This window comes from Camelina sativa, chromosome 6, assembly GCF_030686135.1.
Source record: "Camelina sativa cultivar CO46 ecotype springtype chromosome 6, ASM3068613v1".
Lineage (NCBI taxonomy): Eukaryota > Viridiplantae > Streptophyta > Magnoliopsida > Brassicales > Brassicaceae > Camelina > Camelina sativa.
In genome coordinates, this window is record NC_141885.1 from 26,949,929 (window position 1) to 26,977,909 (window position 27,981).

The following is a 27,981-nucleotide window of genomic DNA, read 5'->3' on the forward strand; positions in this document are numbered from 1 at the left end:
TTCCAATTGCAAATTATTCAGATGCGACCTATCACCTACGTATAAGGTATTTAATCCGGATTTTGGTTTAAATTTGGTTTGAAGTCATTAATCTCTAATAGAACAAGGTTAACTACACGAACTTATCCAACATCTTTATATCATACTATTATTTAGGTTTATCCCTGATTGAATCATTACCCTACTAACACAAGCATGATTCGTAAACGTAGTCCGACCTAACTTTCACCAACAAAGACGACGGAAAGCAATTCTATTTATAGTAACCAAATAGGGGCATTCACGTAAATGTCTACAGACCTTTCTGAAGATGTTGAACGAAGCCTAACTGGGCCGGCCCCGCTTTTGTTCATGGGTTTAAAATTTACAATTTAAAACTTCGTTTGCCCTTAATCGTTTGAAAAAGGGAAAGGGTCAAAGGATTAAAAAGCAGCGGCTAAAACTAGGGTTACGTACTCTACTTTTAGGTTTTATTTTTTCTAACTATAATAGTATCTTACAAAATTTAGTTTGGTATAAATTCCTTTTAAAAGAAATTCAAACTTCCTTTCATTGAATTGGTGTGAGTATAGTCTCGTATGCTGCTAGTATTAAGCACAGATCTCATTGCTTGGATATAGGAAAACAAATTTAAACTCTGATATTTTTTTGATTTGGAATTGGAATTTATTTGGATTAAATACCCCTAATGAAAAAAGGTACTATTAAAATAAGCTGAGTGAAAAAAAGCTAGCGAGTTAGACAAGAAAGCAACAATACAAAATTTAAAATATAAAATTAATGAGAGGAAGCAAAAAAAAAAAAAAAAGAATAAAAATTCCTAAAACTGCGAGCGTTTATGTTTGTGAGAGAGAAGAAGAGTTCATATGGAAGAAAAAAAAAAGTTGAGCAAGGAAGAAGAAGCATGAACGTCGACAATACTAACAACAACGACTACATCTGCACTAATGATTGCATCGAAGAAGACGATGATAATAACACTAATAATAAGAGGAGCCAAACACAACAAGCATGGGGCACGTGGGAAGAGTTATTATTAGCATGCGCCGTTAAGCGACACGGATATGGTGATTGGGACTCCGTCGCTACGGATGTTCGTTCCCGGAGCTCCCTCTCCGACCTCGTTTCCGCTAATCACTGTAAACACAAGTATCGGGATCTCAAACGTCGATTTCACGAAAAAGAAAAAACCGATGCGGCGGCAACGGCGGAGGACGAGGAAGAAAAAGTCGGTAATAATAATATATCTTGGCTCGAACAACTCCGCAACCTTCGTGTAGCTGAGCTCCGTCGTGAAGTTGAGCGATACGATGTTTCAATACTGTACGAAAAAAAACTGGATTCTCTGTCTCTCCGTCGACGGATCTGAGTTGTTTTTTTGTTTTCCGATTTTGAATTTTTTTTTTATTTGGTTTTTTTTCTTAGATCGCTTCAGTTGAAGGTTAAGAAATTAGAGGAGGAGAGAGAAGAAGAGAAACCAGATCTGGAAGAAGAGATGAAAACAGAGAGATCGGAGAACGACGGTTCTGAAACTGAGCACCGTGAGAAGGCGGAGGAATCTGATCGGGATAACGGTTCGATGAACGAGTCGAACTCTACAGAAACCGTCGGAGAAGACGAGAGAGTTGGCGGAAACGAGACTCGGGATGGTGATAATAATAATCCTGATCCGGTTAGTAAGGATACGGCGGAGGAGGAAAGATCGGTTAGTAGAGGATCGGAAGCGAGTCACTCAGACGAGTTAGGCGAGTCAGGTACGTCGGAAAGGAAGTGGAAACGGAAACGAAGGAAACACGGTGGTTCCGACGAGATCAGATCGGATGAGAGTAAATCACAGCCGTTGATAGGTCTTCTTGATCTGATTCGGTCCCATCCGCGTGGATCTTTGTTCGAACGCCGGCTTCGGAGCCAGGTATGCTCATTATCTTTATTTTTTTCCTTGTTTTCTTCGATTTTTTATATTTAATAATCTTAAATAAAATAAGAAATTATCTTAATTATTACTCTTATTACGCGTTTCTTTTACTAATTGGAAAAGAGAGAAAAAACGAACTAATTCGTACCTAATTATAGAAACATGCATAATCATAATTTAACAATATTCATTCTGTGTAAAATCTTCTTACAAAATTTTGAAGAGATATTCCGTATATTATATGGAATCTTTACATTTTTTTGAAATCTTTTTTACGTTTAGTTTTGGACAATTTAAGTGAATGTTTTTAAATATGGATAGAGAGAAGGTGTAGAGGGAAAAAAAAATAAAGAATTTTAATATAACGAACCCACTTCTTTCGTGGTCACCGTTGTCGTTTTTGGTCACTCAATCTAGTCCACGTGGCAGAGTCTTGGTGTAGCATGGCTTTTGTAGTGTCTCACCGACCGCTAACTTTTATTATTACTTGGGCCTATGTTAGTTTGTAACTTACGTTTGTGAAGTCCATTAAAAACGCAGGAAGCTAAGGATTACAAGAGCATGGTTAAGCAACATTTGGACATTGAGACAATACAGAGAAAGTTGAAGCAAGGATGTTACGATTCTTCAACCCTCACATTTTACAGAGATCTACAGCTTCTCTTTACAAACGTCATTGTCTTCTTTCCTTTATCTTCCGCCGAATCAATGGCTGCTCACGAACTAAGAGCCGTTGTTTCTCAAGAGTTGAGGAAAGAGACCGGGGAATATGGTCCTACGTTAATAAAGCGGAAAGTATCGGCTATGGATAGTGGCCAAGCTGATGCTGAAACGTCAGACTCGTCTCTCTCTAGAGAGAAATCTTCGGCTCCTTTTGTTGTTTGTAAGAGGAGGAGTTCTGTTTCCACTAAGACTTCTCCTTCGTCGTCAAGCTTTAGCCAAAAAGAGGAGACGAAAGAAGAGACATTATCAGAGGAGAAAGAGAACATTGTGACTGGTGTAAGAAGCTCGAGACGGGCCAACAAAGTGGTTGCTGCTGCTGCGGCTATCTCTAACATTACCAAGAAGGGTAAAAGCAAAAACAAACAGAAACAGACAGAGTCGAAAACAAACTCGTCGAATGATAATAGTACTAAGCAGGAGACAGGTAAAACAGAGAAGAAGATGATTTCATCAGATAAGAAGAAGAGTGTTGCTGATTTCTTGAAGAGATTAAAGAACTCTCCACAGAAAGAAAGTAAAGATCTGAATAAGAGCAGTGGAGGTGGTAAGAAAGATAGTAAAACAAAACCAAGAGAACTTAGAAGTAGCAGTGTGGGTAAAAAGAAGGCCGGGGTAGAGATTTCTCCGGTGAAAAGAGCCCCCGGGAGACCACAGAAGAAAACAATAGAGGCAGGAGCAACTGCAACCGCATCTGCTATGGGAAAACGGGGTAGGGATACCGGAAGCACGGGAAAGGACAATAAACAGCCAAAGAAAAGAATCAGAATGTGAGAATAGAAAACATCTTTTGCCGCTTTGTTGGCTTTTCTTAAGAGCTCAAGGTATTGTATATCCATAGCGTATGCTTTGGAGTATATTATCTTAATTCTAACATTAGAAATCATATTCTCATAGTTATGGATTAGGAAAGTGTCTTTTGGCTTGTTGGCATCAGTAATATCCATTCCTTCTTCTGTTATATTTTTGCTCATTTCCACCATTTAAGTCCCTTACAAAAGCTAGAGCTACAAAGACCAGATACCGAAACCATTCAATTGAACATATATCCAACAAAACCAAGAACTCTGACCCCTAGTGTCAGCAAAAATTACAGTCAGATACCCAAAAAAAGGGTTACATAAGTTGAGACTCTGACCTTAGATCTCTTCTTCACCGGCTCTCAGAGTCTCAGTGGACCTTACATGACACTGTGCCTTGGCAAAATGGCTTGATTTATGCATAAGCTATCGACGAAAGGAACCTTCTGTACAAAAGAATAGGAAGGTGAATTTCAGTGAATGTATTTGATTTTGAGTTATAGGCATCTCAGTCTTATTGCTCAAATGGAAGAATTTCACTGGAGGATAAAGGGCTTGAAGATGCTAAGTTAATGGTATCAAACTAAAAACTTGCCGTTTTCTCCATCGGAAATATCTCCAAGTTTTGCTATGGCGCCCACAAGTGCATGCTCTTGCTCCTAGATCAAAGGTAATAACATAAACACAAAATTATGAAAGAAAAGGATCTCTGTTGTTGTAGCAATCGAACCTCTAAAATTCTCTTAGCCCTTTTAACTTCTTGAGGATCTGGATTGTGTGCACCAAGAACTCTCTCCACCTATGAGAACCATCATTATTTAAGAAACAATCATAACTACCGCGCTGTAAAACATGCCAAGTAATCAATTAATACTAACCTCTCTGATTAGGACATTTGTTTGACGGATCCGTATATCGTGATGTTTCTTCTTCCCAGTTCCATTTTGTGATGTTCTGAAATCCTTTCTGATAGTGTTCTTCGCCAAACTGCTTCCTCGTTGTGGAACACTGTTGGGTCCGGTAGTTCTATTCAGTCCATGACCTTGTCCATTATAACCATATCGATTACCAACCCCAGGATCCTCTCCTATCCACTCTATATCCCCAGGAGATATCTGTAAAAGAATTAGAGATCTTCTTTACAAACTAAGAGAGGATAATTGTTGACCAAAGTTTTGAATATCCGCCTCATAAGATTCAGCAGACTACCAATCAAAAGTAAATTACCTCTGTGAGATTAACCCATTCCCATGTCTCATTAGGTGTTCCAATGTCATAAACTAAAGCATGACGACCCTAAAAATCAAGATTAGTAAAATAAATTAAACATGTATAATAAAACTTATTAGTTTATTAAAAAAAACAGAAACTTTATGCAAATGTAAGAAGCCACACACCTCAACTGGATTATACTTGGTGATGACAGCATCGTAAAATGTATTGTCTTCAGGCCACTTTGTTTTAACTCTTCTTCCTATAAAAGATTCAGGATCGGTTCCGTTTGTGGGTTCACTTGAACTAGTAGGAACAGATGGTAATCTGTTCATGACTTGTCCTCGTGGAGGTTGATCTGAAGGATTGTATGAGACAGGTTTTGCGGAAGACGAACCAGGATAAACCTAGAAACAGAAGTAACTTGTAAGAAAATAATTTCACAATTCAAAAGATTGTTCAAAATTTTCTGAGAGCTTTTAACTCACTGATTTATGCTTTTTGCCCTTGACAATAGGAACAGATCCTCGTTTAGCTGCCGATGAAGCAAAGGGGTGAGTGGGATCAGCTTGAGGATGAAAAGAAGGTGACGGACTGGAGAATGGTTGAGAAGGAATAGGCTGGTTTGGTTTGTGCTTCTTCATAGAAGCTGAAACAGAAGGGCATGGCAATGTATCGTGAACCAGTTGAGCAGCATTGCGCATACTTTGTTGGATTCCTCCAGACTGTCTCCATTCCCTAATATCCCGAAAAAACAGTATGTTACGGATAGAAAAAAAAAAAAAAAAGAAGGAACCTTTTCGACCAGATGAATGCTCAAGTTTGTAGCTCTCACCTTATCCTTTGTAGTGTATCATCTGCGTTAACACGACCTAGAAGCTCTCTATGGTCCTCATTCCCTATACTCAACTCTTTACGTAGTTCAGTTATTACACTTTCTTTTTCCTGAAAAAGATCCATTCATTAAAAAAAGAGATGTCATTTCACCTAAGCAGAATCTAACACAACTAGAGAAATCAAAGTAGAGCGAGATTCAAAAAAATACCCATGAAATAGCATCTCCTTGAGCTTTAAAGGCTCTAATAATAGAGATGTATGCTTCTTTCTCAAACTGGTGAATCTGAGCTTCCATATCAGCGTCATACATTTTAGGGTAAGATGGAGGAAGATTAGCAGGTCTACCATTAACAGACACACGTCCTCCTCCTCCTCCTCCTCGTGGAACCCTATGCGACGGTGGCAGATCATCATCTGTTCCTGCATTAACCAATCAAACCCTTTGTAATCACCCACTTACAATCAATTATAACACAACTCACTCTAAAGGTTTCAGCTTAAGATCAAAACTGGATATGTATACGTCAATTTCAACCTCGGTTTCTACATAATAAGTAAACCTGCGATATTCCACATTCCTTATTAACAGTAACAACAAGAACCTAAATTTCATCTTCAAGAAACACCAAAAAAAAGCTGAAAACAAAAACGAGAACTGAACACCAATTCACCAAAAACCACAATGTATAACAGCACCGGGACGGAGAAATCCCAAAAGTTGTGTAAACCCTAAAATTTCATTAACTGATGAACAAACGAGCTTATCGCTACTAGAGAGTCTTGGGAACTAACCACTGCTATCAAACGATTCGAAGTCCATCACGAAGCTGTTAAAACTCCAATTCAAGAAAGACTAATCTGGAAGATGAAATTGCGAAAGACGGAAGAATCAAAGAAGAAAGCACAATTTCGATGTTGATTTCAATTTGACTAAAAAAAAAAAAAAAGAGACTCGATTTTGATTTGGTTGAGCTCAATTTTGAACTTTGTGGAGTTGTTGATGAAAGAAGTAAAGATCAATTGATGTTTGCTTGGGCAACAAATCAGAGAGCTCTCAAGTAAAAAGAAGTTGATTGATTCAGCTTCTTAGATTACACAGATTTGCCGAAAGCTCATTATTTGCCAAAATAAGAACACATTACCCAAAAATTAAAAAGAAAAAGTTTTAGATTCATTCTCATATTAAAAAATCTATCAAAACATTACGAGGGAATCAAAACACCGACGTTTCTTCGTCTAGATCTTTTATCTTTATTTTTTTAAGTGAAATTAATTAAAAGAAGATTCTTAAATATTCAGACTCTGTGTAAAATTTTAAGTCTTACCCAGGCCCAATAGGTTTTTTGACACAATTTTGGCCCAAATAAATATACACATCTTATAATAATACGATGATGGTTATGGAGTTTGATATTGGACTGTCTGATGTTTGTAGACTACAACAAAACGTTATCCAAAAATGTTCGCGATGTGGTTCAAAGAGTTTTTGGAGAAAGAAGAGATGGAAGAAGATTCAGAGAATGAAGAAGGTTTGTTCATGAATTTTGTTGTTTTTGTACACGACAAAAGGAAGAGATTCTTAACGTCTTCTATAGTTCACTTTCCTGTTTTATTTATACCTAAGATGTCTGAATCCTCGAAAGAATTTGAACTCCTTTTCTAAGATCTCGTTTGTTTGTTTGATTCTTAAAAAAATACTATTTCTCACCATATAGCATATATACCATAGAGATCAGCCATTAAAGAACAACAGAACACTGGTTTTAAATTAATCATGCCCGGATTTTCCCTTTTAATATGCATGTAACCGGAATTGGGCTAACCGGGTTTAATAAACTAATTCCAACTTGAATTTGATACTTCCTAGTTCCTACTGAACTGTTTTTTTTTTTTTTTTGGCTTTCTTTTTTACTAATACGTACGTTTGGATTAATGAAATTCTCATTAAAGTAGATGATTGTGTAGTCCGAAGTAAATTTGTTTAGTGGTTAGGATTTTCTATTTCCACTTGAGTTAATTTCTATTCATGTATATTAAATTTTCACTCTTGTTATAAACGTCTTTAATGTAATGGATAAGATAAGTACAACACAATAATATAGATTAACTTGGAATTAATATAAGGCAGTGCATGCCACTCACCACGTAACGTATTGTGTTTTCATAAGATAACTAATACTAGAAAATTCTGTTTTAAAACATCTAAACGTTTTGCTTACGGTTTTTGCTTTCATGGTTAAACCTAGATCGTTTTATACGGCACTGTCCGGATTAGAATAGAATTGGTTAAAGATTTGCCCATCTGAGGGGTTCGCTTTTATTTGAAACTAATCATTAAAAGAAGACTAAAAAAATGATAAAGTCGTCTCTTGCTGTCCCTAGTTTTAATGTCATCACTGTATGAAATAAAATATAATCTGGATTACATTTAAAATAGTACTACTATTTATCAAAATAGCTTTTTGCTTATAAATAAAATTTGTATTTCACTGTCTTATTAAATTTAAAAACTCTGTAACAAAAAGTTGTCAAAATATGAATATTCTGATAGTGTTTTATAATCAGAAACGAAGACAGCTATTATACTTTTCGTTTTTGATTAAAAATAAAAATAAAACTATTTTATAAGATTAAAGTGGAAAAAGATACGATCATTCCAAACCCAATAATGACTAGGTTCGTCACATTTTGAAATCAGAGAGACAGTCTTTATCAATATATTAAATAAATACAGTGTTAGGTTTGATAAATTAACGTATAAATGTTATATTGACCGACAAATCCCAACGCGTCCCAGAGTCCAGACCACACCAACCTGTAAAAATAACCCTTCACAAAACAAAACCAATATCGACAACAAAAAAACCAATAATAATTAAATATATTTTGTCTGAAGCAAACGTTAGAAAAGTAAAACAAAAGGAGTCCCTAAAATAATCAAAAAGAGTTTGAAATAAATAGCCGTTACAAGAAAACTACTTGTCGCTGTTTTTAATCAAAAGGCGTTTGTTTTTACGGAAATAAAAGTTGCCAATATAGACTTTTCAATTCGAACACGTCTTCACGTTTCCCTCGAGAAATTAGCACATCCCCCCGTATATGTCTCTTTGCACTACAAGACGTGCAATGATGCTTTGCTTTCTCAGTTCTTTTCATGAATCACTCATCTTTAGATTAAAATTCTATTTAGATTTTTTTTTTTTTTTTTTTTTTTTTTTTTTTTGGCAAAACTACTATTCTTTTCCTATTTTGATAGACTTGATAGTCATAATATTGATAAGGTCATTTAATTTGTTTCCAGTCTAATTGAGAAAATTAATTATAATACTTATCATTCACTCTCTCTCTCTCTTCTCCTATCAGATAATCTTTTCTCAGTTCTTCTTCCCTATATAATAAACCTCCATTTCATTCTCATTTTCTTGAAAGAAAAACAAGATCTAGTAATCAAAAAAAAATCAAAAAATTTAAGAATGAGAGGTAAATATCTTTCGTTACTAGTGATCATTGTCTTAGCCTCGAGTGAAGTTCTTGCCAGCAACAACAACAACAACTCTTCAACGCCCAGATTATTAAGAAGTGATTTCCCAGCAGATTTCATCTTTGGTTCTGCAACCTCTGCTTACCAGGTTCTTTTATCATTTTTTTTTCTTTTAAAAATACAATTCCGACCACTCGTTTCATTATCTAGAAAATTTAGAAACGTCCGATCATTGGTTAGAGACTTTTTTTTACCTTTTTTGGTTAGAGAATTTATGGGTGTTTTTTTTTTTTTTTTTTTTTTGTATCACGTCGTAGGTCGAAGGAGGTGCTCATGAAGATGGTAGAGGACCAAGTATCTGGGATACCTTCTCTGAGAAATACCCAGGTTTTTTATTTTTTATTTTTAATCACATTGTTGTTAGAATCTATATGTGTATTTACATTCAAGATCCGTGAATCTAGTCTAGACTCTAGTGTAGATTTACTCTGTTCTGATTCAAAGATTAATTTCAATATTTTTTCAGAGAAGATAAAAGATGGTAGCAATGGGTCTGTTTCTGATAACTCTTACCATCTTTACAAGGTAATTTTCCTTATTTTTGTTTTTTTTCTTTAATAAATATGTTACAATTAAACAGTTGTTCTTTATTTCCATTGGCTTAAAAAATCAGTTACATTATTTGATAATGTTATATTCATATATAAAAAAAAACAAAAAAAAACAGGAAGATGTGGCTTTATTGCATCAAATTGGATTCAATGCATACAGATTCTCAATCTCATGGTCCAGGATCTTACCTCGTAAGTTCCGTCTTCTTCTCTTTGTAGATCATTCATTCACACGTGAGAGATTTTGATTATTTATTTTTTCTTCTTTAGGTGGGAATCTAAAAGGTGGAATCAACCAGGCTGGTATTGACTATTACAACAACTTGATCAATGAGCTTCTGTCCAAAGGTAAAAAAGACAATTTCCAATTTGAAAACAGATGCTCTGTTTCCTATGAATTTAAATTTCAATTCTAGTCTTAAAAAGGATTTAAAACTTTTACGGATTTTTGGAAGGAAACGTTACATATTACTCACTGAATTAGTAGTAGTCCACATTGAATGAATCTTCTGACTTTGAGAAAATTAATCGTAGCGAGATAGTGACTAATCATCTTTCTTTCACCCTTGAAACTTATAAACGCAACGCAAGCACTAATGTAAATGTTATGTGATTGTGTAATACAGGAATTAAGCCTTTTGCAACCATGTTTCATTGGGACACACCACAAGCCCTTGAAGATGCTTATGGCGGATTCCTTGGTGACGAGATTGTGTAAGTCCTCCTAGTGGACTATCTATCTATATCTATAATCAAGTTTTACTAGCCATTACAAATCATATTAGTGGCCAAAAGAATTGTTAATTTAATTTAATTTTTGTTTTGTAATGAAACAGGAATGATTTCCGTGATTATGCGGATGTTTGCTTCAAGAGTTTTGGAGATAGAGTGAAGCATTGGATGACATTGAACGAGCCCTTGACAGTGGTGCAACAAGGGTATGTTGCAGGTGTGATGGCTCCAGGAAGATGCTCCAAATTCACAAACCCTAATTGCACCGGTGGAAATGGAGCCACCGAGCCTTATATTGTTGGTCACAACCTCATCCTTTCTCATGGAGCCGCCGTCCAAGTCTACAGAGAAAAATACAAGGTTAGATAAATTATATATGCTCTGTTTCTTAAGCATCAAGTTACTAAAAAAATATGGCGTTTGTATATGCTCTGTTGTTCGATAGGCGTCTCAAAAAGGTCAAGTTGGTATTGCTTTGAACGCGGCTTGGAACTTGCCATATACAGAATCACCGGAGGATAGATCGGCTGCGGCACGAGCCATGGCCTTCACATTTGACTACTTTATGGAACCGCTTGTGACGGGTAAATACCCGGTTGATATGGTCAACAACGTAAAAGGTGGTCGCTTACCTACATTCACTGCACAACAATCTAAGATGCTGAAAGGCTCATATGATTTCATTGGCATCAATTATTACTCTTCCACTTACGCAAAGGATGTTCCCTGCTCCACCCAAGATGTTACAATGTTCTCTGATCCTTGTGCCAGTGTCACAGGTATTTCTTTTTCTTAACCACTATAAACTAAATTACGAGTCTGACTTGTATTTTTGAATCAGGTGTAAGAGAAGGGGTTCCCATCGGTCCAAAGGTACTTGGCTAGACTCATATAAAACGTTGCAACGGTTATTAAATATTTATGAATTTGCTCAATCTAAAAACTATGTACATGATCTTATTATAGGCTGCATCAGATTGGCTTTTAATATATCCAAAGGGAATTCGTGATCTCGTTCTTTATGCAAAATACAAGTTTAAGGATCCTGTCATGTACATAACCGAAAACGGTAACTCACACAAACAACAGCTTCAGTTCTTGATATATCTTCTTTTGGTTTCATCCTAATATGTTGTACCAATCTTTGTAGGGAGAGATGAATTCAGTACCGATAAAATCTTCCTTAAAGATGGTGATAGGATTGATTACTACGCTAGACATCTCCAAATGGTCCAAGACGCTATCTCGTAAGCATCCTTTTATTATCTAATATGTTAAGAATCCTCCTACAGCTGTCACGCTACATAATCAATCATACACATTTATGTAATTCTGTTGTGAATGCTTTTCTTACTGGCAAATTTAGGGTTGGAGCAAACGTGAAGGGATTTTTCGCATGGTCGTTGCTAGACAACTTCGAGTGGGCAATGGGATACACAGTCCGGTTTGGGCTGGTTTACGTGGATTTCAACAATGGAAGTAAGAGATATCCCAAGAAATCAGCTCAGTGGTTCAAAGAATTGTTAAATGAAAAGAAAAAGAATTGATGATTACATAAAGATGGCGTTTATAACAATGACAATTGAGAGATTTATAATTTTTCCATCTTTGAAATAATGATAATGGTTTAGCTATTTTAACAATCGAACCGGATTGATGTATTACTCGATGTTATTATACCATCTTTCGATATATAAGGAAAATTATTACTAAATTCGTTGAAAATTTATAAAAGTGAGAAATGTGAAAACGATATAGGCATAGTTTGTAACATCTACAAGTTTCAGCTTTCTATCAATTTGAGAAAAAATAAGTTGGATCTTTAATTTTTTTTAAAGAACAAAATGGATAAGAGGTGCACTGTTTCATCCTCCTTTTGATTATCTCGTTTTCAACGATGATCATTTGTGGTATTATGAGTTGGATTATTTGGAAATTTTATATTTTCTTTCAAGATTGTGAATTTGTGATGGTTCCTTTATTGATGCATGATAGCATGTGTGAAGTTGACAGTAATGCTATAATGTGTTAACAATTATTCGCGTCGATGTGTAATATTCTCAATTTTACGCATTCAAATAGAATGCCCAATAAATATGATAGCATCTCCGATCCACTTGTTTTTTTTGGGGTCTAGCTCCCATTCCCTTAGATGACAAATTGGCATCTTTCTTTACTTGAATCAACTTGAACCGAAATGCTAATAAGTAGCTTACTTCATTTCAGGATATACGAGTGAACTAGTGAAGTTAAGCTTCAACTCTTTTCACTAATTTCTCAAGGTTTAGATACATATTTTCCCACACTAATTAAGTATCCACTATAATCCTATTTCCTTAACAAATAACGACCCCACCCCGCTATAATTCGAAGAAAAGTAATTCTCTGTGTGCGCCGCTTGACTAAAAGTAAAGCATAAGAGTTCAAAACTAGACTATTCTCTCTTGCGTGCTTTTGCAACAAGCCAACAACTAACAAGAGGTCAGTAAAGGAGACTATGCGCATATATAGTCTGAATCCAAATACTTACAGTACTTGTCCACAATTTTATGAGCATCCCAATATCGGTATCAATTAAACAATGGGTCAGAGAAACTATGCAGTGCTTTGATAACATGACATTCGATTAACTTTCTATTACTTGAATCATTATCAAAAATTATTATCAGCTGGGCCTGGGTCTAATGGGTTAAAACTTTACCAATTTGACAATGCCCAACATATAGGTTAAAGGTCACTATTCTTTCTTTTTTTTTGGGATAAAGGTTGTGGTCACTGGAGAGTAGAGACGTATAGTACGAACTTATGAATGAAGACATGATTGCGACCATACAAACTAATTACATTATATGTTCTATGCAACATACACTGCCTGCATGTGTAAAGCTTCTCATGGCACGGGCCAACGTGGAGTGCAAATGCTAATATATATTTTTTTTATAGAAAATGCTAATATTCAGAGATTAATTCAACAAGAAATAAAAAATAGTAGCTTTAGAATGTAAAAAAACTGTCAGGAATTATTTAAAATAATTTTTCTATTCACATTACCAATATCATATTATATATAGCTGTATAAAATTCAAGACACGTACGGTGTTCATCCACCAATAAGTTAAAAGGAACAATATATGGATATTCAACTGCAGAATAATCACATTCTTTCATATTTTTATGTTTTCACATGGCATTAATCTTTGAATTTTTTTTTGGAATTAGAGGTCTTTGATAAGCATTACAAAAATTTCAGAGACTAAATTCAGAAGAAATCCAAGAAATGAAAGCTTGTTTTTAATTTCAATAACTAAAACTCCAATTCCTTTGGAAATAAAGAAAATTGTAATTCCAAATCAGAAAGAAAATAACGAATTTTACATCTCAGCGGCCACGATATCATCAAATTCCGTAAAAGGAAACGCCAGCTTTTTTGAACGTGAAAGATGTAAGCGGCGCAGTGAGTTTTACATGCTAAAAGACAGGACAATGAACATAGTTAAATATCCATACCACGTTCAATCTCCACTTTTCCAAATAGAAACAAACATACATGCATAGAAGAAACACACATATTCATATAGATTTGAATGTAAGCTGTAATCCCGACTACGTTCAAACATGAAGATGAACATAAGCTAAGAATATGGTCGAATTTGAGGGTACAAGAAGAGGAAACCAAAATTGAATTCTCTTCTTAATTACCATAATTTTCTTACAAACGGTAAATCATTGTTTAATCTTAAGTACAGTAAAACCTCTATAAATTAATAATGTTGGGACTAAAACATTTTATTAATTTATAGTGATATTAATTTATCTATAAATTAATAATTATTATTTTATAGTGTAAATTAATAATTATTATTTTATAGTGTAAATTAATAATTATTAATTTATAAATATATTTTTAATTGTTTATTTTTAAAAAAATTATGAATTGGAACAACTATAGCAAAATAAGATTAAACTTTCGGATGTTATAAATTTTATGGTTTAGGAATTGAACTTGTAATATTTAGAAAGCACTATTTACAATAAATTACAAATATTATAAACAAATTGACTTATACACATGAGACACATAAATTCAAATCTATGAATAATAATATCAATTCTCCTATTTTAATAATCTGTCAAATTATCAAATTGTAAATGATGCATATCTAAGAATTAAAACTTAAAATTTAATTATTTGTATGACATGTTATAAAATATTTTAGAGATATCATTATAGGTTGAAAATACAACATTACAATTGTTCTATAGAATTGAGCTTTAGGAGAAACATACACTATTATATCAGTATATATATATATATAAATTTACATAATTATTAATTTATGATATTATTGGGACCATATTTTATAAGGAGATTTCGAAAAAATTATTATCTTATTATCTTATCGAATATTGTTAATTTTTACACTGGTCCGACTTGGAACCAGCAAAATTTATTAATTTATAGTGTTTATTAATTTATAGAATATTAATTTATAGAGGTTTTACTGTAAGTTACTTTTGGATCTTACATACTTATATATGACTAATAAGGATATACCTTTCCACGTAGACCAACAACGTCACGAGGCGAAGCTCTCTCTATATATATGAGAAGAGAAACGCTTCGTTTGTCCTAACTACAAATCTTAGCTTTGAACAGTTCGAGGAAAATACATTAATCTTCAAATCAAAACTCATACAAAAAGAATAATATGAAGGTGCATTTTTTCATCCTCCTTATAATACTCTCATGGTTGTCGAAGAAGATTACTTCATCTAGAGTACTCGATCGTCATGATTTTCCGGATAATTTTGTTTTTGGAACAGCTGCATCGGCTTTTCAGGTAATATTTTAGTTTGGTAATATACGACTTTTAAAAGAATTATTATAAAACGGCAATTCGTTACGGAAGTTGTGAGACGTTGACAAATTATGCGGAATCTAATTCGTACGTACTTTATAGATCTAATTCCCGTTACATATTAGTCACTGAATTAGTAGTAGTCCACATTGAATGAATCTTCTGACTTTGAGAAAATTAATCGTAGCGAGATAGTGACTAATCATCTTTCTTTCACCCTTGAAACTTATAAACGCAACGCAAGCACTAATGTAAATGTTATGTGATCGTGTTATACAGGAATTAAGCCTTTTGCAACCATGTTTCATTGGGACACACCACAAGCCCTTGAAGATGCTTATGGCGGATTCCTTGGTGACGAGATTGTGTAAGTCCTCTTAGTGGACTATCTATCTATCTATAATCAAGTTTTACTAGCCATTACAATTAACAATACAGTTCATACAGTGGCCAACAGAATTGTTAATTTAATTTAATTTTTGTTTTGTAATGAAACAGGAATGATTTCCGTGATTATGCGGATGTTTGCTTCAAGAGTTTTGGAGATAGAGTGAAACATTGGAAATCCACAGTACATATTTCTTTTTATAGTAAAATATTAACATTATATTATATGTGTATCGTGCATGACATTTTATGTTTATTGGTCAGGATGACGTGGCACTTATGAAAGAAATAGGGCTGGACTCATTTAGGTTTTCGATTTCTTGGTCAAGAATACTACCACGTATGATCTTTTTTTAAACAGTAATTAAAGTCGTTGTGTTTACTCGTTACGTAGCCGTGATTTCTAGCGATAGTTATTTTTGGTTAATTATAGTTGTTAGCACGTCAATGACAAATAACGAAACCAATTTGGTCCAATTTAGGAGGTAGGATTGCTGGAGGCGTAAATCAGGCGGGAATTAACTTCTACAATCATCTCATCAATGAACTCATTTCAAATGGTTAGTGCATTTATATATCTAAACTGCGTTTTTAGATCATATTTACTATTATTAAATTTTGCGATAAATATTAATTTTAATCCTAAACTACAACGTTAACACCATATTATCATTCCTTTTTATCACAATATTATTGTGTGTGTGTTTTTTTTTGGGTGCAAATATCACAGTATTATTGTGTAAAAACAGGTATAAGGCCTCTCGTTACTCTGTTTCATTGGGACACACCTCAGGCACTTGAAGATGAATATGGCGGATTCTTAAACCCCCAAATTGTGTAAGAATCTACAAAATAAACTATTATTACATATTGAAGTAAAATAAAATATGGATCTGATTAAAAATTTGGGATTGAACAGGCAAGATTTCCTAGAATTCGTTGATATATGTTTTAAAGCGTTTGGAGATAGAGTGAAGGAGTGGATTACAATCAACGAGCCTAACATGTTCGCAATGTTAGGTTATAGTGACGGTAAAAATGCTCCTGGTCGTTGTTCTAGCTATGTCCAAAACTGCACGGTTGGAAACTCAGCCACTGAACCTTACCTCGTGGCTCATTACTTGATCATTTCTCATGCTGCTGCAGTCCAACTCTACAGAGAGAAGTATCAGGTTCCTTTGTTTTAAAACTTTTTGTTTTGGATTTGTAAGGTTTTTTATTAATTTGTTCTATAAATAAATTTGATTAATTGTTGACTAAAGTAGTATTAGTGTTTTTGCAAGAAAAAAAATATATAAATTGGCTTAAATCATATTCAAAACGATACCACTATCACAAAAGAAAAAAAAAACTTTTTAAAATTCTTTATATCGTTTAAAGCAGAGATTTCATGGAGGAACCATTGGATTGAGTATTCAAACATATTGGATGATTCCGAAATATAACACTCCTGCTTGTAGAGAAGCTGCCAAAAGGGCTCTTGACTTCCTCTTCGGATGGTAATTTATTTTCCTTTTTATGCAGATTTTATCATCTTTAATTTTCTCTATAAATGAAAATGAGACCAGATACAGATCTCACTCAATATAACTTGTAACGTGGGTCGGTTTACACCTATGTATGTATATGTGGGTGTGATAGGTTTGCTGATCCGATCACTTACGGAGATTATCCAAAGATAATGAGAGAGTTGGTGGGAAATAGACTCCCAAAATTTACAAAACAGCAGTCAGAAATGGTGAGAGGATCCTTTGACTTTTTTGGAATCATCTATTACACTTCAAGATACGTTGAAGATGTTATCTTCTACGCTAACACCAATCTCAGTTACACAACGGACAGTCGCGTCAATCAAACAAGTAACAAAAACAAATTACTTACCAAATTATCTTCACCAATAATTTAAAATCTTTGTTTAAAATGTATTGTTGTAAATTACAGCGGAGAGAAACGGAATTCCGGTGGGTGAACCGGTAAGATTTTTTTCTTCCTCGTAGACTGAATTAAGTTTTGTTTTGTTTTTTTCTTTTCTTTGACTGATGTAAGTTATATAGAGTAAATTACGTTAATTGATCATAGATTTTTAAATTTAAAATTTTCAGACGAGTGTAGATTGGCTCTTTATATGCCCAAAAGGGTTTCAAGACCTTCTATTATACGTTAAGTCAAAGTATCAAAACCCAGTAATCCTCGTCACCGAGAATGGTTGGTAAATTTTCTTTACGTTTTTGGGTACGTAAATGGGGTTATATATAGGTAACGTGTATAAGGTCTAGCAATGAGGCAACATTATAGCCGTTTAATAATTTCCACTTGGCACATACAGTATATTGCTTAATAGCTATATATACATCTACATGACTACATATAGTGTTAATGTATATATAAGAAAAGTTACTTTATGTGTTTTCTATTTTCTTGTGGTTTTCACGATTTTTAGCTTTTTTAATTAATCAATAAATTAATTTGTTAGATCGGATCAACTGGTAAAAGCACATTTATTGCAATTTTTTAGTATTGAGTTATGTAATTTATTATTGTGGCCCTAATCATTCTGAGATATTATTCGACTTACTGTTTCTTTGGCTGCTTACGTACTTGACTAGGAATGCCTAGCGACAAGTCATTGTCCTTAAACGAAGCTCTAAATGGCGAGGAAAAGATCAAATATCACCAACTCCATCTCTCTGCTCTTCTAGATGCAGTCAGGTTAGTATTCTAATTCTTCATATACAAACTATATTTCAAATAGGATCCAAAAAGATCTGTCATGATATTAAATTTTTTAATAATGTAGTTGTTTGATGTCTTTTTTTTTTTTTGGAAACATTAAAACAGTCAAGGTGCAGATGTGAGAGGATATCATATATGGTCATTAATGGATGATTTCGAGTGGCAGTTTGGTTACAAATATAGATACGGACTGGTCTACGTTGATTTTCAAGATGGACTTCAACGATATATCTCAAGAGTTCTGCTCTTTGGTACCATCGGTTTCTCCTATCCAACTCGTCCTCTTCTTTAATGGACTAGTAGCGAGTAATAATATTTAATATGTTAAATTTATTCAACTTTGTTATATGTATTCCTAAAAATAAAACAAAACATGTAACTCGAACGGTGTTTATCCAAGACTGGGACACGTAATCACTTACATTAAAATAAAACAAAAACAAAAATCGACGACGAAAGATGACTCTCATTCGACACTCCACGTCATCAGGTTGATGCTATAGTGATCAATATTTGAATCTCTAAATTAACACAGAGCCAAATTACAGCAAACGCAAGTTAAGAAAAAAATATGATTGTACGTTATAACGGCAACTTTTTATGACCGTTGTTATCAAATTTCCTTTTTAATATGTTTGACTAATTTCCTTTCTTAATAATATAAATATAAAAATAGAAAATTTCCTTTTTGTTGAATAACCTAACCTTTCTATATAAACAAAACCCTCACCTCGCTTGTCTTTAAGAAATCATAATTCTTCAAAAGCAAAAAAAAAAACACCTTGTTCTTCTTTTTCTTTGGAGTCTCTGTTTCATCTTGAGCAAGTAGTGCTAATGTTTTACAGAGAGCACTCACCCGATCTCGAGACCATCAAACTCGATGACCATCTGTACCAAAACCGTGGGAACTGTTACTCGTCTTTGATCACACGATCGATCAATGATCTCGACACCGTTCTTATTCCGAGGTGATGACGCAACCCATGGATGATGGATGCATGCATCATACGCGCCGTTGTTACGAGAGCCAGGTTAGTTGCTTCTGAAACAACGATTCGATCGTCATTATTCCTATTTGATCTGATCTCGCAACTTTGGATTTATAATTTAAGTCTAACTTGCTTTGCCTGCTGACGAAAAAAGTATCTTCGGGCTCTCTTGTAGTTTTTACGGAATTGACATAATCTATTTTATTTTTCTTTTAATTATATTTCTTAATTTTAACCTTTAGTTTTCTTGTAACTGTATGTAGGTTCCTATTCTTGATACGCCAAGTCTGTGGGTGCAGCGCAAGACTGTTTGGTTTCGTGGAACGATATACAGAAAGACATGGTAACGAATTCTATGCTCTGCTTTTCTTTTACAAATTTTATTTAATAAGCCTACAGATATTAATGGTTTTAATATTAATATTAATGGTTGTTATTTTAATATTTGTAAGAAAATGGTTTTCAGTTTCAGATTTTTAAAAAATAATTTCAAAATTAGTGTTTTCAAAAAATCGTTTTTATTTGATAATGTTTTTAATTATAAAATATATAAATAAAACACTAAAATGTTAAATTTCATTCTTGTGAAAACAAACCAGACTGGGCATCCCGTCCATAGGTCTCCTTTGGTCCGTTAGAGGTGTTCTAAGTTCAATCCGTTTTCACATAATGTGAATTCAACACTTAAGTTTTGATTTTCACATTTTTAACGAATATGTAAACAGTTTTGATTAACTAAGATTCTATACAAAATATTTTTATTTCAAAATAAAACTAAAGTGTTAAATTTCAATATCGTTGAAACAAACTGGACTTGACATCCCGTCTTTAGACTTCTTTTGGTCAATTAGAGGTGTTAAGTTCAATTCGTTTTTACATTATGTGAATTTAACACTTAAATTTAATTTTTCGGATTTATAACTAATATGTAAAACTGTTTGGATATAACTAAGATTTTAACTATACAAAATAAATATATTTAACAAAACTAAAGTATCAAATTTTAATATTATGAAAAGAAGCCCTTATCTGGGAGTAAATGGATATGAAGAGCACAAATTATCACAAGAAACATAGTAACAGCCTTCATCGATCTAGCCATATATATTAAGCTCAGTTACTTATTTTTGTCATAAACAAATTATTTTTTTCACAAAAATAAAATAACACAAATCTTAGTCGAAAATGAAATGTTCTCGTAGCCAGATGGGTCCAAGTAGATGGATATTTTGCATGGTCATTGTTGGATAATTGGGGGTATGAAATACGATATGGATTGTTCTGCGTAGACTATACGAAGGTGGGCTTAAGCGATATCCTAAAATGTCAATAATGTGTTTCAAAGATTTTTTGAAGAAAAAAGAAGAAGACATGATGAAAAAACCGAGATTGAAAAGGATTAAAATTCCAGAACTTTGAAGCTAATCAACAGCTGAGTGCTTACTGTATTAAGCATGGTTTTTTTTGTTGGGTATCGAAAGAGTGTTTCTCCTGTTTACGATATACAGTTTCAAGTTTCAACAATCGAAATAAAATAAGATTTTGATAAATTATCGAATTTTTAGAGTTTTGTTCTACTAAAAAAAATCATCAAATAGATTCGAAAATAGCCTAATAATATCTATGTCAGTTGATCGATGACGGTACATGGTTTTAAACTTTTAATAGTAACAACGGTTTAGCTTTTAACCAACTGATTTAGATCAGAATTATAAAATAGGAATTATTATAAACTATTAAACTCTACTGTAGCAAAATAAAAGAGGTACGTACTGCTACAAATACAAAGCAATAAAGAAAGCACATGGGAAGTAAAGGGAAGACAAAGGCCACATGCCATAATTCTAGTGTTTGTTCCCTCTCTACTAGTCCTCAACTCTTCTTGTTGCCATCTTTATTTCTCGCTCTCTTCTCTTATCTTCTTCCTGTTCTTTATGTTTTTACTAGCCAAGAAAATTTTAGACATTTTTCAAAGTGTTATTCTAAATACGGGACTAACGGTTGATGATACATTTGAAAATTGTATCGAACGTCCTTTCCATATGTTGCACAAATCGCTCTTGGTGTCCCGTACGTCTTAAGCTACTAACATTTCCTTTTAACAAACAAACAAAAAGCTATTAACATTCACCTCTTTAGGATAATTTGACCAAGTACTGTACTTTCTAGTAAATTAAGTAAAATAAGATATACAATACGTTTCATCCGGATTGATATTCGATTCAAACCTTAGATCGACTAACAGAGTCCAGGTTCCTAGTTGGTAATTAATGATATGGATAAGACATTGTCGTCGGCTTTAAATGGGCCATAAACCCATATGTGAGAGACTTCTTCATGTGAGCCATCAAATTTGGGGGCACCCTTTGTTTTTCTTTCTTTTACCTTTTTTCTCCTTTGATGCTGTTTACCATGAATTCAGACTTTTCGGTGTTGACCTTTTTATGTGTTTAAAGTCAAGGGGCTTAATTGGCTTTTTCTAAACAAGGATAAAAACTGGAGAAAATATTTGGAAAACGATGGATGATGATGATGATGTGGTTGGCCACTAAGTTTGGCCAAATCGGCGTTTGTTAATGTCTTTGGTTCCCATATGATTGGCGTATTGTGAAGGAGACCAAAAGACCAAACCTTATAAATCTGTTTTGGTCCAGCTTATATAAAACTGGTCTATCGCATTAATTACTTTTGCCTACTTAACAAGGCACCTTGTGGGGATCTTATCGACCTTCAATCGGACACAATATACTTAATCCATTCCCTTAGAATAGATCATACAAATGTGATTATATTTTTCCAATAATGTCCAAGTCTATATAATCATTTGATAATAAATAGTTTTATTCAATGGTTCGATCTTGTCCAACCCGATAAAAATTGAAAAATGTAGTTGTAAATTTAAGCATGCATAAAATAACAGAGCGAGAGTCATCTGCAAGACTGCAATACGATTCAATTGATTTTGTTGGATTAATTAGAACATTAGTACGCACTACGTAAGTGTTTGGCTAGTCGAATCCATCATCTTCTCATCAATAACCCAAAGATGTCTTATGTTATTTATATTAATTTCAAAACATGAGAAAGTGATCACCTTACCTTGCGATAGGGATAAGAGAACAGAGTGCTCAGTTTTTCTCACATGAGGATGGTCCCATCATGTTTTCACATAGTTTATTGAAACTTGGACCATCAACGTCTCTTCGTTATGATATCATTATTAAAAATTTAATTATCCTTTTCTACGAACGAATTGAAACTTTGGATCTTGGGTTTAGTGGAAGGCCTTATCATAATTATTTTAGTTCATTAGAGTAATGATATCAAGAGCGCACAAAACAAATAATTTCCCCTTTTCTAGTTTTACCTACATAGATCGTGTTTACTTGATTTTCAAGTTCCAAGTACCTTTCCACTTTTATTTTATTTTTATAGCTTGTTTAATACTTCAGAAAACTAAGCATGTGTCATCTCCAAAAGCTGCGAATCTAAACTTGTCACGAGGCAAATTTCCACACATCCACAGAACATAGTAAACACGCAAGTACATTAGTGTTTCATACGCAAAAAAACATCTCCAGTCTCAACTATGATTGCAATAAGTGAAGCTAATAATGCACTCTGTTATTATTTTACCCAATGGAAGCAATGTGTGTATATATTACCAAGACTTGAAAATCAAAGTCATTATTGCATCATTATAGTTTTTTGTTTGTAACGTAAGAAAAAAATAACACCTTAACACGAACGAGTTATCTTTTTCATCCCTTTTTCTAATAAGTTGTGTTGAAATTTACTTTAAAACTTTTAGTTGCCTACATTTTTCTTATAAGAATGCCAATTAGTCTCATATCATTTACCGATCTATATGAATAATGGTTAATCTATTATATATTATTTTTTTGTTCGGTTTTCTAACAATAGAAAATGTCTACTGATCCTCCCAAATATTACTTGTAAAAACATCAATATCTTTTGAGTTTTGAGATACATATATAATATTGCTATATCAATACTGCTTGTAAGTAGCCGTAGAATTTGTCGATCTTAGTAAGCCGTCTGCATATTGAACAAAGTATACATATATCATGATATATTAATTAAACAACTTGTGAAACTACTGTATCTTTCTTAATGATAATCTTGGCGATATAAAATTGAGGAGATAGGTTGTTCTAATAAGAAAGTCTCAATTAGAGGTTTAACCATAAAAAAAAAAGGTCTTTATGGTGGTTCAACTCCTGGTTGTCATCGATATGTTCCATCGTCAATGCCTCAACGCATCAAGCCAAGGGAGATTAATAATCCTCCAAGTACTTAATTAGTATCTAATCTAAACGCAATTAATTATTTACGAAACTAATAATTCTTAACCAAGTTGATGTACCAACCAATAGCGACATCTCTCAGCATGCATCTTTGTTAATCTTATACTTGTTATTCATTTTTACCCCAAAACTTAGTAGATTATTCTGAAATATATATATATATGTATATATATAATATAAACCAGTATGGAGACGGATTAGATGACTTAATCGTTTATGGAAATTAAATTGTAAGAGAAAAATACACCAACTATCGTCACCAAATCAAGAACAAACATTATACTAACTATGATAGTATTAGCAGTTGTTAAGGTAATTAAAGTTGTTAAAAGTGACGACTGAATGTAGAAATGAAAGAATTAGTTAGTATGATGATTAAGACAGCATCGTCCTTATTGCTGAATGATTAGGGGTTGTCTGTATTATGTAACTAATTAAAACCTCTGGAATTTTCTGTAGGTAATCAGTATACCAATTATGTTTAAGAGACAACGACATTGTACTAGCTTAGCTAGTCAACTAGTCATCATTGGACTCAAAAATGATATAGAGCATTAGTTTGATGAGTTTAATACTTACTACAAAAATATCTCTAAGATTATGGCATTCTGCTAATAGTCGCTTATTAAAAGTATTTTAAAAGTAATAACATATATTTAAGTTTTCGTTGGATTCGGTTCACTCAATTCGTGTTATAGTTTCCAAAAATAGAGGATATGAGTGTAGGTTTTTTTTCTTTCTCTTCAAACTAATGCTCAGAAATGATATAGAACATTAGTTTGATACTCAAATATTTGAAATTTGGTTCGAATATTGGTTTTTCCTTCGATCAAGCTTTTACACACCGATAATTTTGATTAAAATTCATTTTGGACGTACATGTAACATTATAAGCATTCATGTCTATGTAACGTTACATTAATTATTTCATATTGTAAATTCCAGCTGAGTTACATATAAATTATCATATCGGTTATTTTATATTTTTTATGCACGTAGGTCCAACTTCATTGCCGTCAAAAATGGATGATAAAATTCTTATAATTATTGAGCAAGTTCTTGATATTATTATTCTTGTACATATAACGTTAACTGAGAATAATTCCATCCATAAATACTTCGAGAATAGATTATTCTGCCCGATTAATAAATTCTATACAGTATATGGCCATATGACATATGGGACTCGGTATTTTTAGAATCTCAAGGAAGAATAACACTATATATGCTCTAATGCATTGGTTTTTAATATACAAAAGAATAAAATAAAATTTCTCTGTGTATTTATTGGATATGAAAACGGTAAAAGGGGGAACGTGAGGGCAGATCTAATAACACAGTAGCACATGAAATCGAGATTAAACAATCGATATAACAATTGATATTATGCTGTATAAATCTTACGGTAAGATTCGCATTTTGTTGTAAGTCGAGTCGAAGAAGTGTTGCAACGTGATGACATTCTTAAACTCCACTATTCCGATGGTTCCCTACATTTCCGACGAATAATTTATAATCGTAATATTCTATGAATACGCCTATATATTCTTTTCTTTTTTTCATCAACTTCGAATAATGTCATTTGGATAAGGACGAAAGAAGCATGAAGTAAGAATTCGTCTTCATCTCTCACATCACCACCCAAATACTAAACAAATAAATTATATTATTGATCATATTATTGGTTGTTTTGTTTTCATTCCCTTGTTTCACCAAGTTTGAGCATCCCAAGTTTCATATAAGACGCAATTAATATATAATTATTATGTGAACTCATACAAAATATATATTCGTTTCGGAAACTAGTATACTCATTAACCATACAAATTTTGTCTTTTCTGAAAATTGATCTATATAGTTTTTAATCATAATATGTTTACTTTTAGACTTTTAGTTAATACTATATAAGTTCAATAATAAAAATATATTTTCAAATACATTATACTGTCTATACTTTTAAAAGAAATTTTTATATTTATAAATCGAAAATATCAACAATAGCTCGTATATCGTTGTATTACTTCACAGTTGACACTACGTTACCACATCCAAATATGAGGTACTCAGATTAATTACAACCTTTGCGACAAAAAAAAAGGATTAATTACATCCTCTTTCTCCATGACTACATTACTAGCTTGTCTAATTGGTTACATTAAAGATTTTACATTATTGTATATTTTGTATAGAAGAAGCATGAGAATTGTTATTATTAACTTGGTCAGCGTCTGAAAGTGTGTATGGTATATTGTTATAATTGGCTTTATATTGACGTACGTATACTCTTAATTAGTTTTTTAAGCAGTACTTAATTATAGCTATTATAAAATGGGATAGTCAGACACTAAGGACAGACAGATCTAGCAAGGCCAAACGATGATGATAAGCCATCTAATAAGTAATACTACTAGTTAATTAAATTTCGTTTTCAGTAACCAAACCAGAATATTCAAGTCCACACGTAATACATAATAATACTATTGTATCCTTGAACTCTTCAAACTTCTACATCATATGATGTTTACAAGTTGCTAATATATAGAATATTAAAAAAAAAAACAAAAACTCTGGACTCATTTGTTTTCTTTGTAAAGAGTAAAGACTTTTACACTTTTTAAGTCTTTAGGATGTGTAAAGAATAATTAAGGATGTAATTCGGTACAAACGCAACAACCACGTTTTTAATCATCTGTTTAATTAGAGTATTTGTTTTGTTCCACTTTCAAATTTGTCGATTATACCATATAGTGCAACTGAGGTAAAACAATAAATTCAGTCGCATTTTGAAAAGAAAAAAAAAATTGATATTGCTTAAAGGAATTAATTACACAAACTATAATATATTCTTTTTTTACCGAATTATATACTATCATATTTTATCTAAAAAACTACTACTTGAGATGCTGAAAAAACTAGTTGAAGTGCTTCTGATATAATTTTAAATTGCCCACTCAGCGTAAGATATATATATATACATATGCTCTTGAACAATGGAGGATTAAGTTAAGTATAGTATTGTTTTTTTTTTTTTAATTCTTTTTTAACGAATATAGTCAGGAAAACAAAAATAATTCGCATCAATCTCTATGTTTTTTGGTTAATAAGAATATTGGACAGTGAAAAAGTCATACTTTAATTTTTCCATACTATATGCATACTCCATCGACTAGTCAGTCGTCTTGAGATGTGCGAGTGGCGCATTTGTACACGTGTCACATGCTAAGACGTTTAGTCGATCCGACGTGGACGAGAATACCGATGTGTCAAGTGGATTCCAGCTGGCATCTACTTTGATAAAGAGTTGGATATGACTTGTAAAGTAATCCAACAATTTTTTTTTTTTTTTAAAACAACTTAGTATAAATTACCTTAATAACAACATGTGTCCCTAGCATATATGTAGCTTACTTTGTTTGTAAGATGTCGCAATAAATCCAATTTTGTTAAGTAAAAAACTCTTATCTCATTCTTACGTGTATAGCGATAACTCACTTGTAGATAGATCTTCAGTTGTTTACCAAACTTAGACAATTTACTACTACTAGCTAATCATTTTCATTAAGGGTATATATTCGAGGAGCCAAAAGAATTATATTTCTATTTCCTTTTATAGTATAAATTTTAAATGAATTGATTAGGTATAGGTCGTGTATTAGGAGAAGTGTATATACACAGGCTGTCGTCTGAGCTTTATATACCTTTTGTTCTTCGAATGATGCAAAATAAACAGCTGGCCGTATCGCAACAAGACACTGTCATCGTTGTTGGTGTACGCAAAGGATAATACACATTTTTGTGTTTCTAACTTTCCATTCGTAATAATGGTTCTTTTAATTATTATCCTTTGACGTCAATTTAAATTGGTTAACAAAAAAACCGATTAACCAAACATCAAATAAATTATACTAATATATAGAACAATGATGTGATTTGTCACCCTATTCGTCCTACGATTATAATTGGTTAACAAAAAAAAATGATTGTACACTATGAGTTTGAATGGTAATTGAGGTCACGGTGACCAAATCCATCTGCGCTCTGGACCGCTCCATTTTTAAAGCGGATTACAGACTGTTGCGGACCAACTCTATTTGTATGTAAAAGCGGTCCGCAGTTGGTCCGCTGCAGTCTTGTCTTTGCTTTATTTGTATCGTACCACTGCAGACTATATTTGCTGAATGGTAAATAAAAAGCGGTTCAGTCTAGTGATAAATTTGTCCACCCCAACCACTACAACCATTTACACCCTATATCATTGGCATTTGGTCACTATCCTAAAAACTGGTAGATACTTGTAAAGCAATATAGAAAACATTTTGTATACTCTTCATTTTATTTTCTATAAATATTGATAGGTCATTAAAAACCCTATTTAAT

General features: G+C 33.0%; 3 protein-coding genes and 1 pseudogene across 5 annotated transcripts; 3 read left to right on the forward strand and 1 right to left on the reverse strand.

The window, feature by feature from the left end:
* Positions 1 to 564: 564 nt before the first annotated feature.
* On the forward strand, positions 565 to 3,596 carry LOC104793387 (uncharacterized). Its single transcript, XM_010519739.3, has 3 exons — positions 565 to 1,323; positions 1,426 to 1,912; positions 2,456 to 3,596. Exons 1-3 carry the CDS (start codon positions 839 to 841, stop codon positions 3,407 to 3,409), a joined length of 1,926 nt encoding a protein of 641 aa, XP_010518041.2. The 5' UTR covers positions 565 to 838; the 3' UTR covers positions 3,410 to 3,596.
* On the reverse strand, positions 3,589 to 6,749 carry LOC104793388 (protein EMSY-LIKE 4). Of its 2 annotated transcripts, XR_769286.3 has the most exons (11): positions 6,277 to 6,704; positions 5,693 to 5,904; positions 5,483 to 5,592; positions 5,136 to 5,385; positions 4,833 to 5,054; positions 4,663 to 4,731; positions 4,314 to 4,550; positions 4,166 to 4,234; positions 4,031 to 4,094; positions 3,774 to 3,881; positions 3,589 to 3,642 (listed from the first exon to the last, which is right to left on the reverse strand). XR_769286.3 is itself a non-coding variant. In XM_010519740.2 (10 exons), the coding sequence occupies exons 1-10, from the start codon at positions 6,302 to 6,304 to the stop codon at positions 3,862 to 3,864; spliced, it is 1,281 nt and encodes a 426-aa protein (XP_010518042.2). In that variant the 5' UTR covers positions 6,305 to 6,749; the 3' UTR covers positions 3,589 to 3,861. The 2 variants fall into 2 exon arrangements, 1 of the variants encoding a protein (XP_010518042.2); XM_010519740.2 differs by having other exon boundaries at positions 3,589 to 3,881; positions 6,277 to 6,749.
* A 147-nt stretch (positions 6,750 to 6,896) lies between these two features.
* On the forward strand, positions 6,897 to 12,022 carry LOC104793389 (beta-glucosidase 15). Its single transcript, XM_010519741.3, has 12 exons — positions 6,897 to 9,113; positions 9,283 to 9,352; positions 9,492 to 9,550; positions 9,693 to 9,768; positions 9,847 to 9,924; positions 10,203 to 10,290; positions 10,413 to 10,668; positions 10,754 to 11,087; positions 11,150 to 11,181; positions 11,275 to 11,377; positions 11,459 to 11,555; positions 11,675 to 12,022. The coding sequence occupies exons 1-12, from the start codon at positions 8,958 to 8,960 to the stop codon at positions 11,853 to 11,855; spliced, it is 1,530 nt and encodes a 509-aa protein (XP_010518043.2). The 5' UTR covers positions 6,897 to 8,957; the 3' UTR covers positions 11,856 to 12,022.
* Positions 12,023 to 14,935: 2,913 nt separating this feature from the next.
* LOC104793390 (beta-glucosidase 17-like) lies at positions 14,936 to 18,745 on the forward strand (annotated as a pseudogene). The gene is made up of 13 exons (XR_015560024.1): positions 14,936 to 15,149; positions 15,447 to 15,534; positions 15,666 to 15,738; positions 15,819 to 15,894; positions 16,037 to 16,114; positions 16,304 to 16,391; positions 16,474 to 16,726; positions 16,938 to 17,053; positions 17,196 to 17,413; positions 17,496 to 17,527; positions 17,657 to 17,759; positions 18,161 to 18,263; positions 18,393 to 18,745. The product of XR_015560024.1 is annotated as a beta-glucosidase 17-like (transcript).
* The last annotated feature ends 9,236 nt before the right edge of the window (positions 18,746 to 27,981 follow it).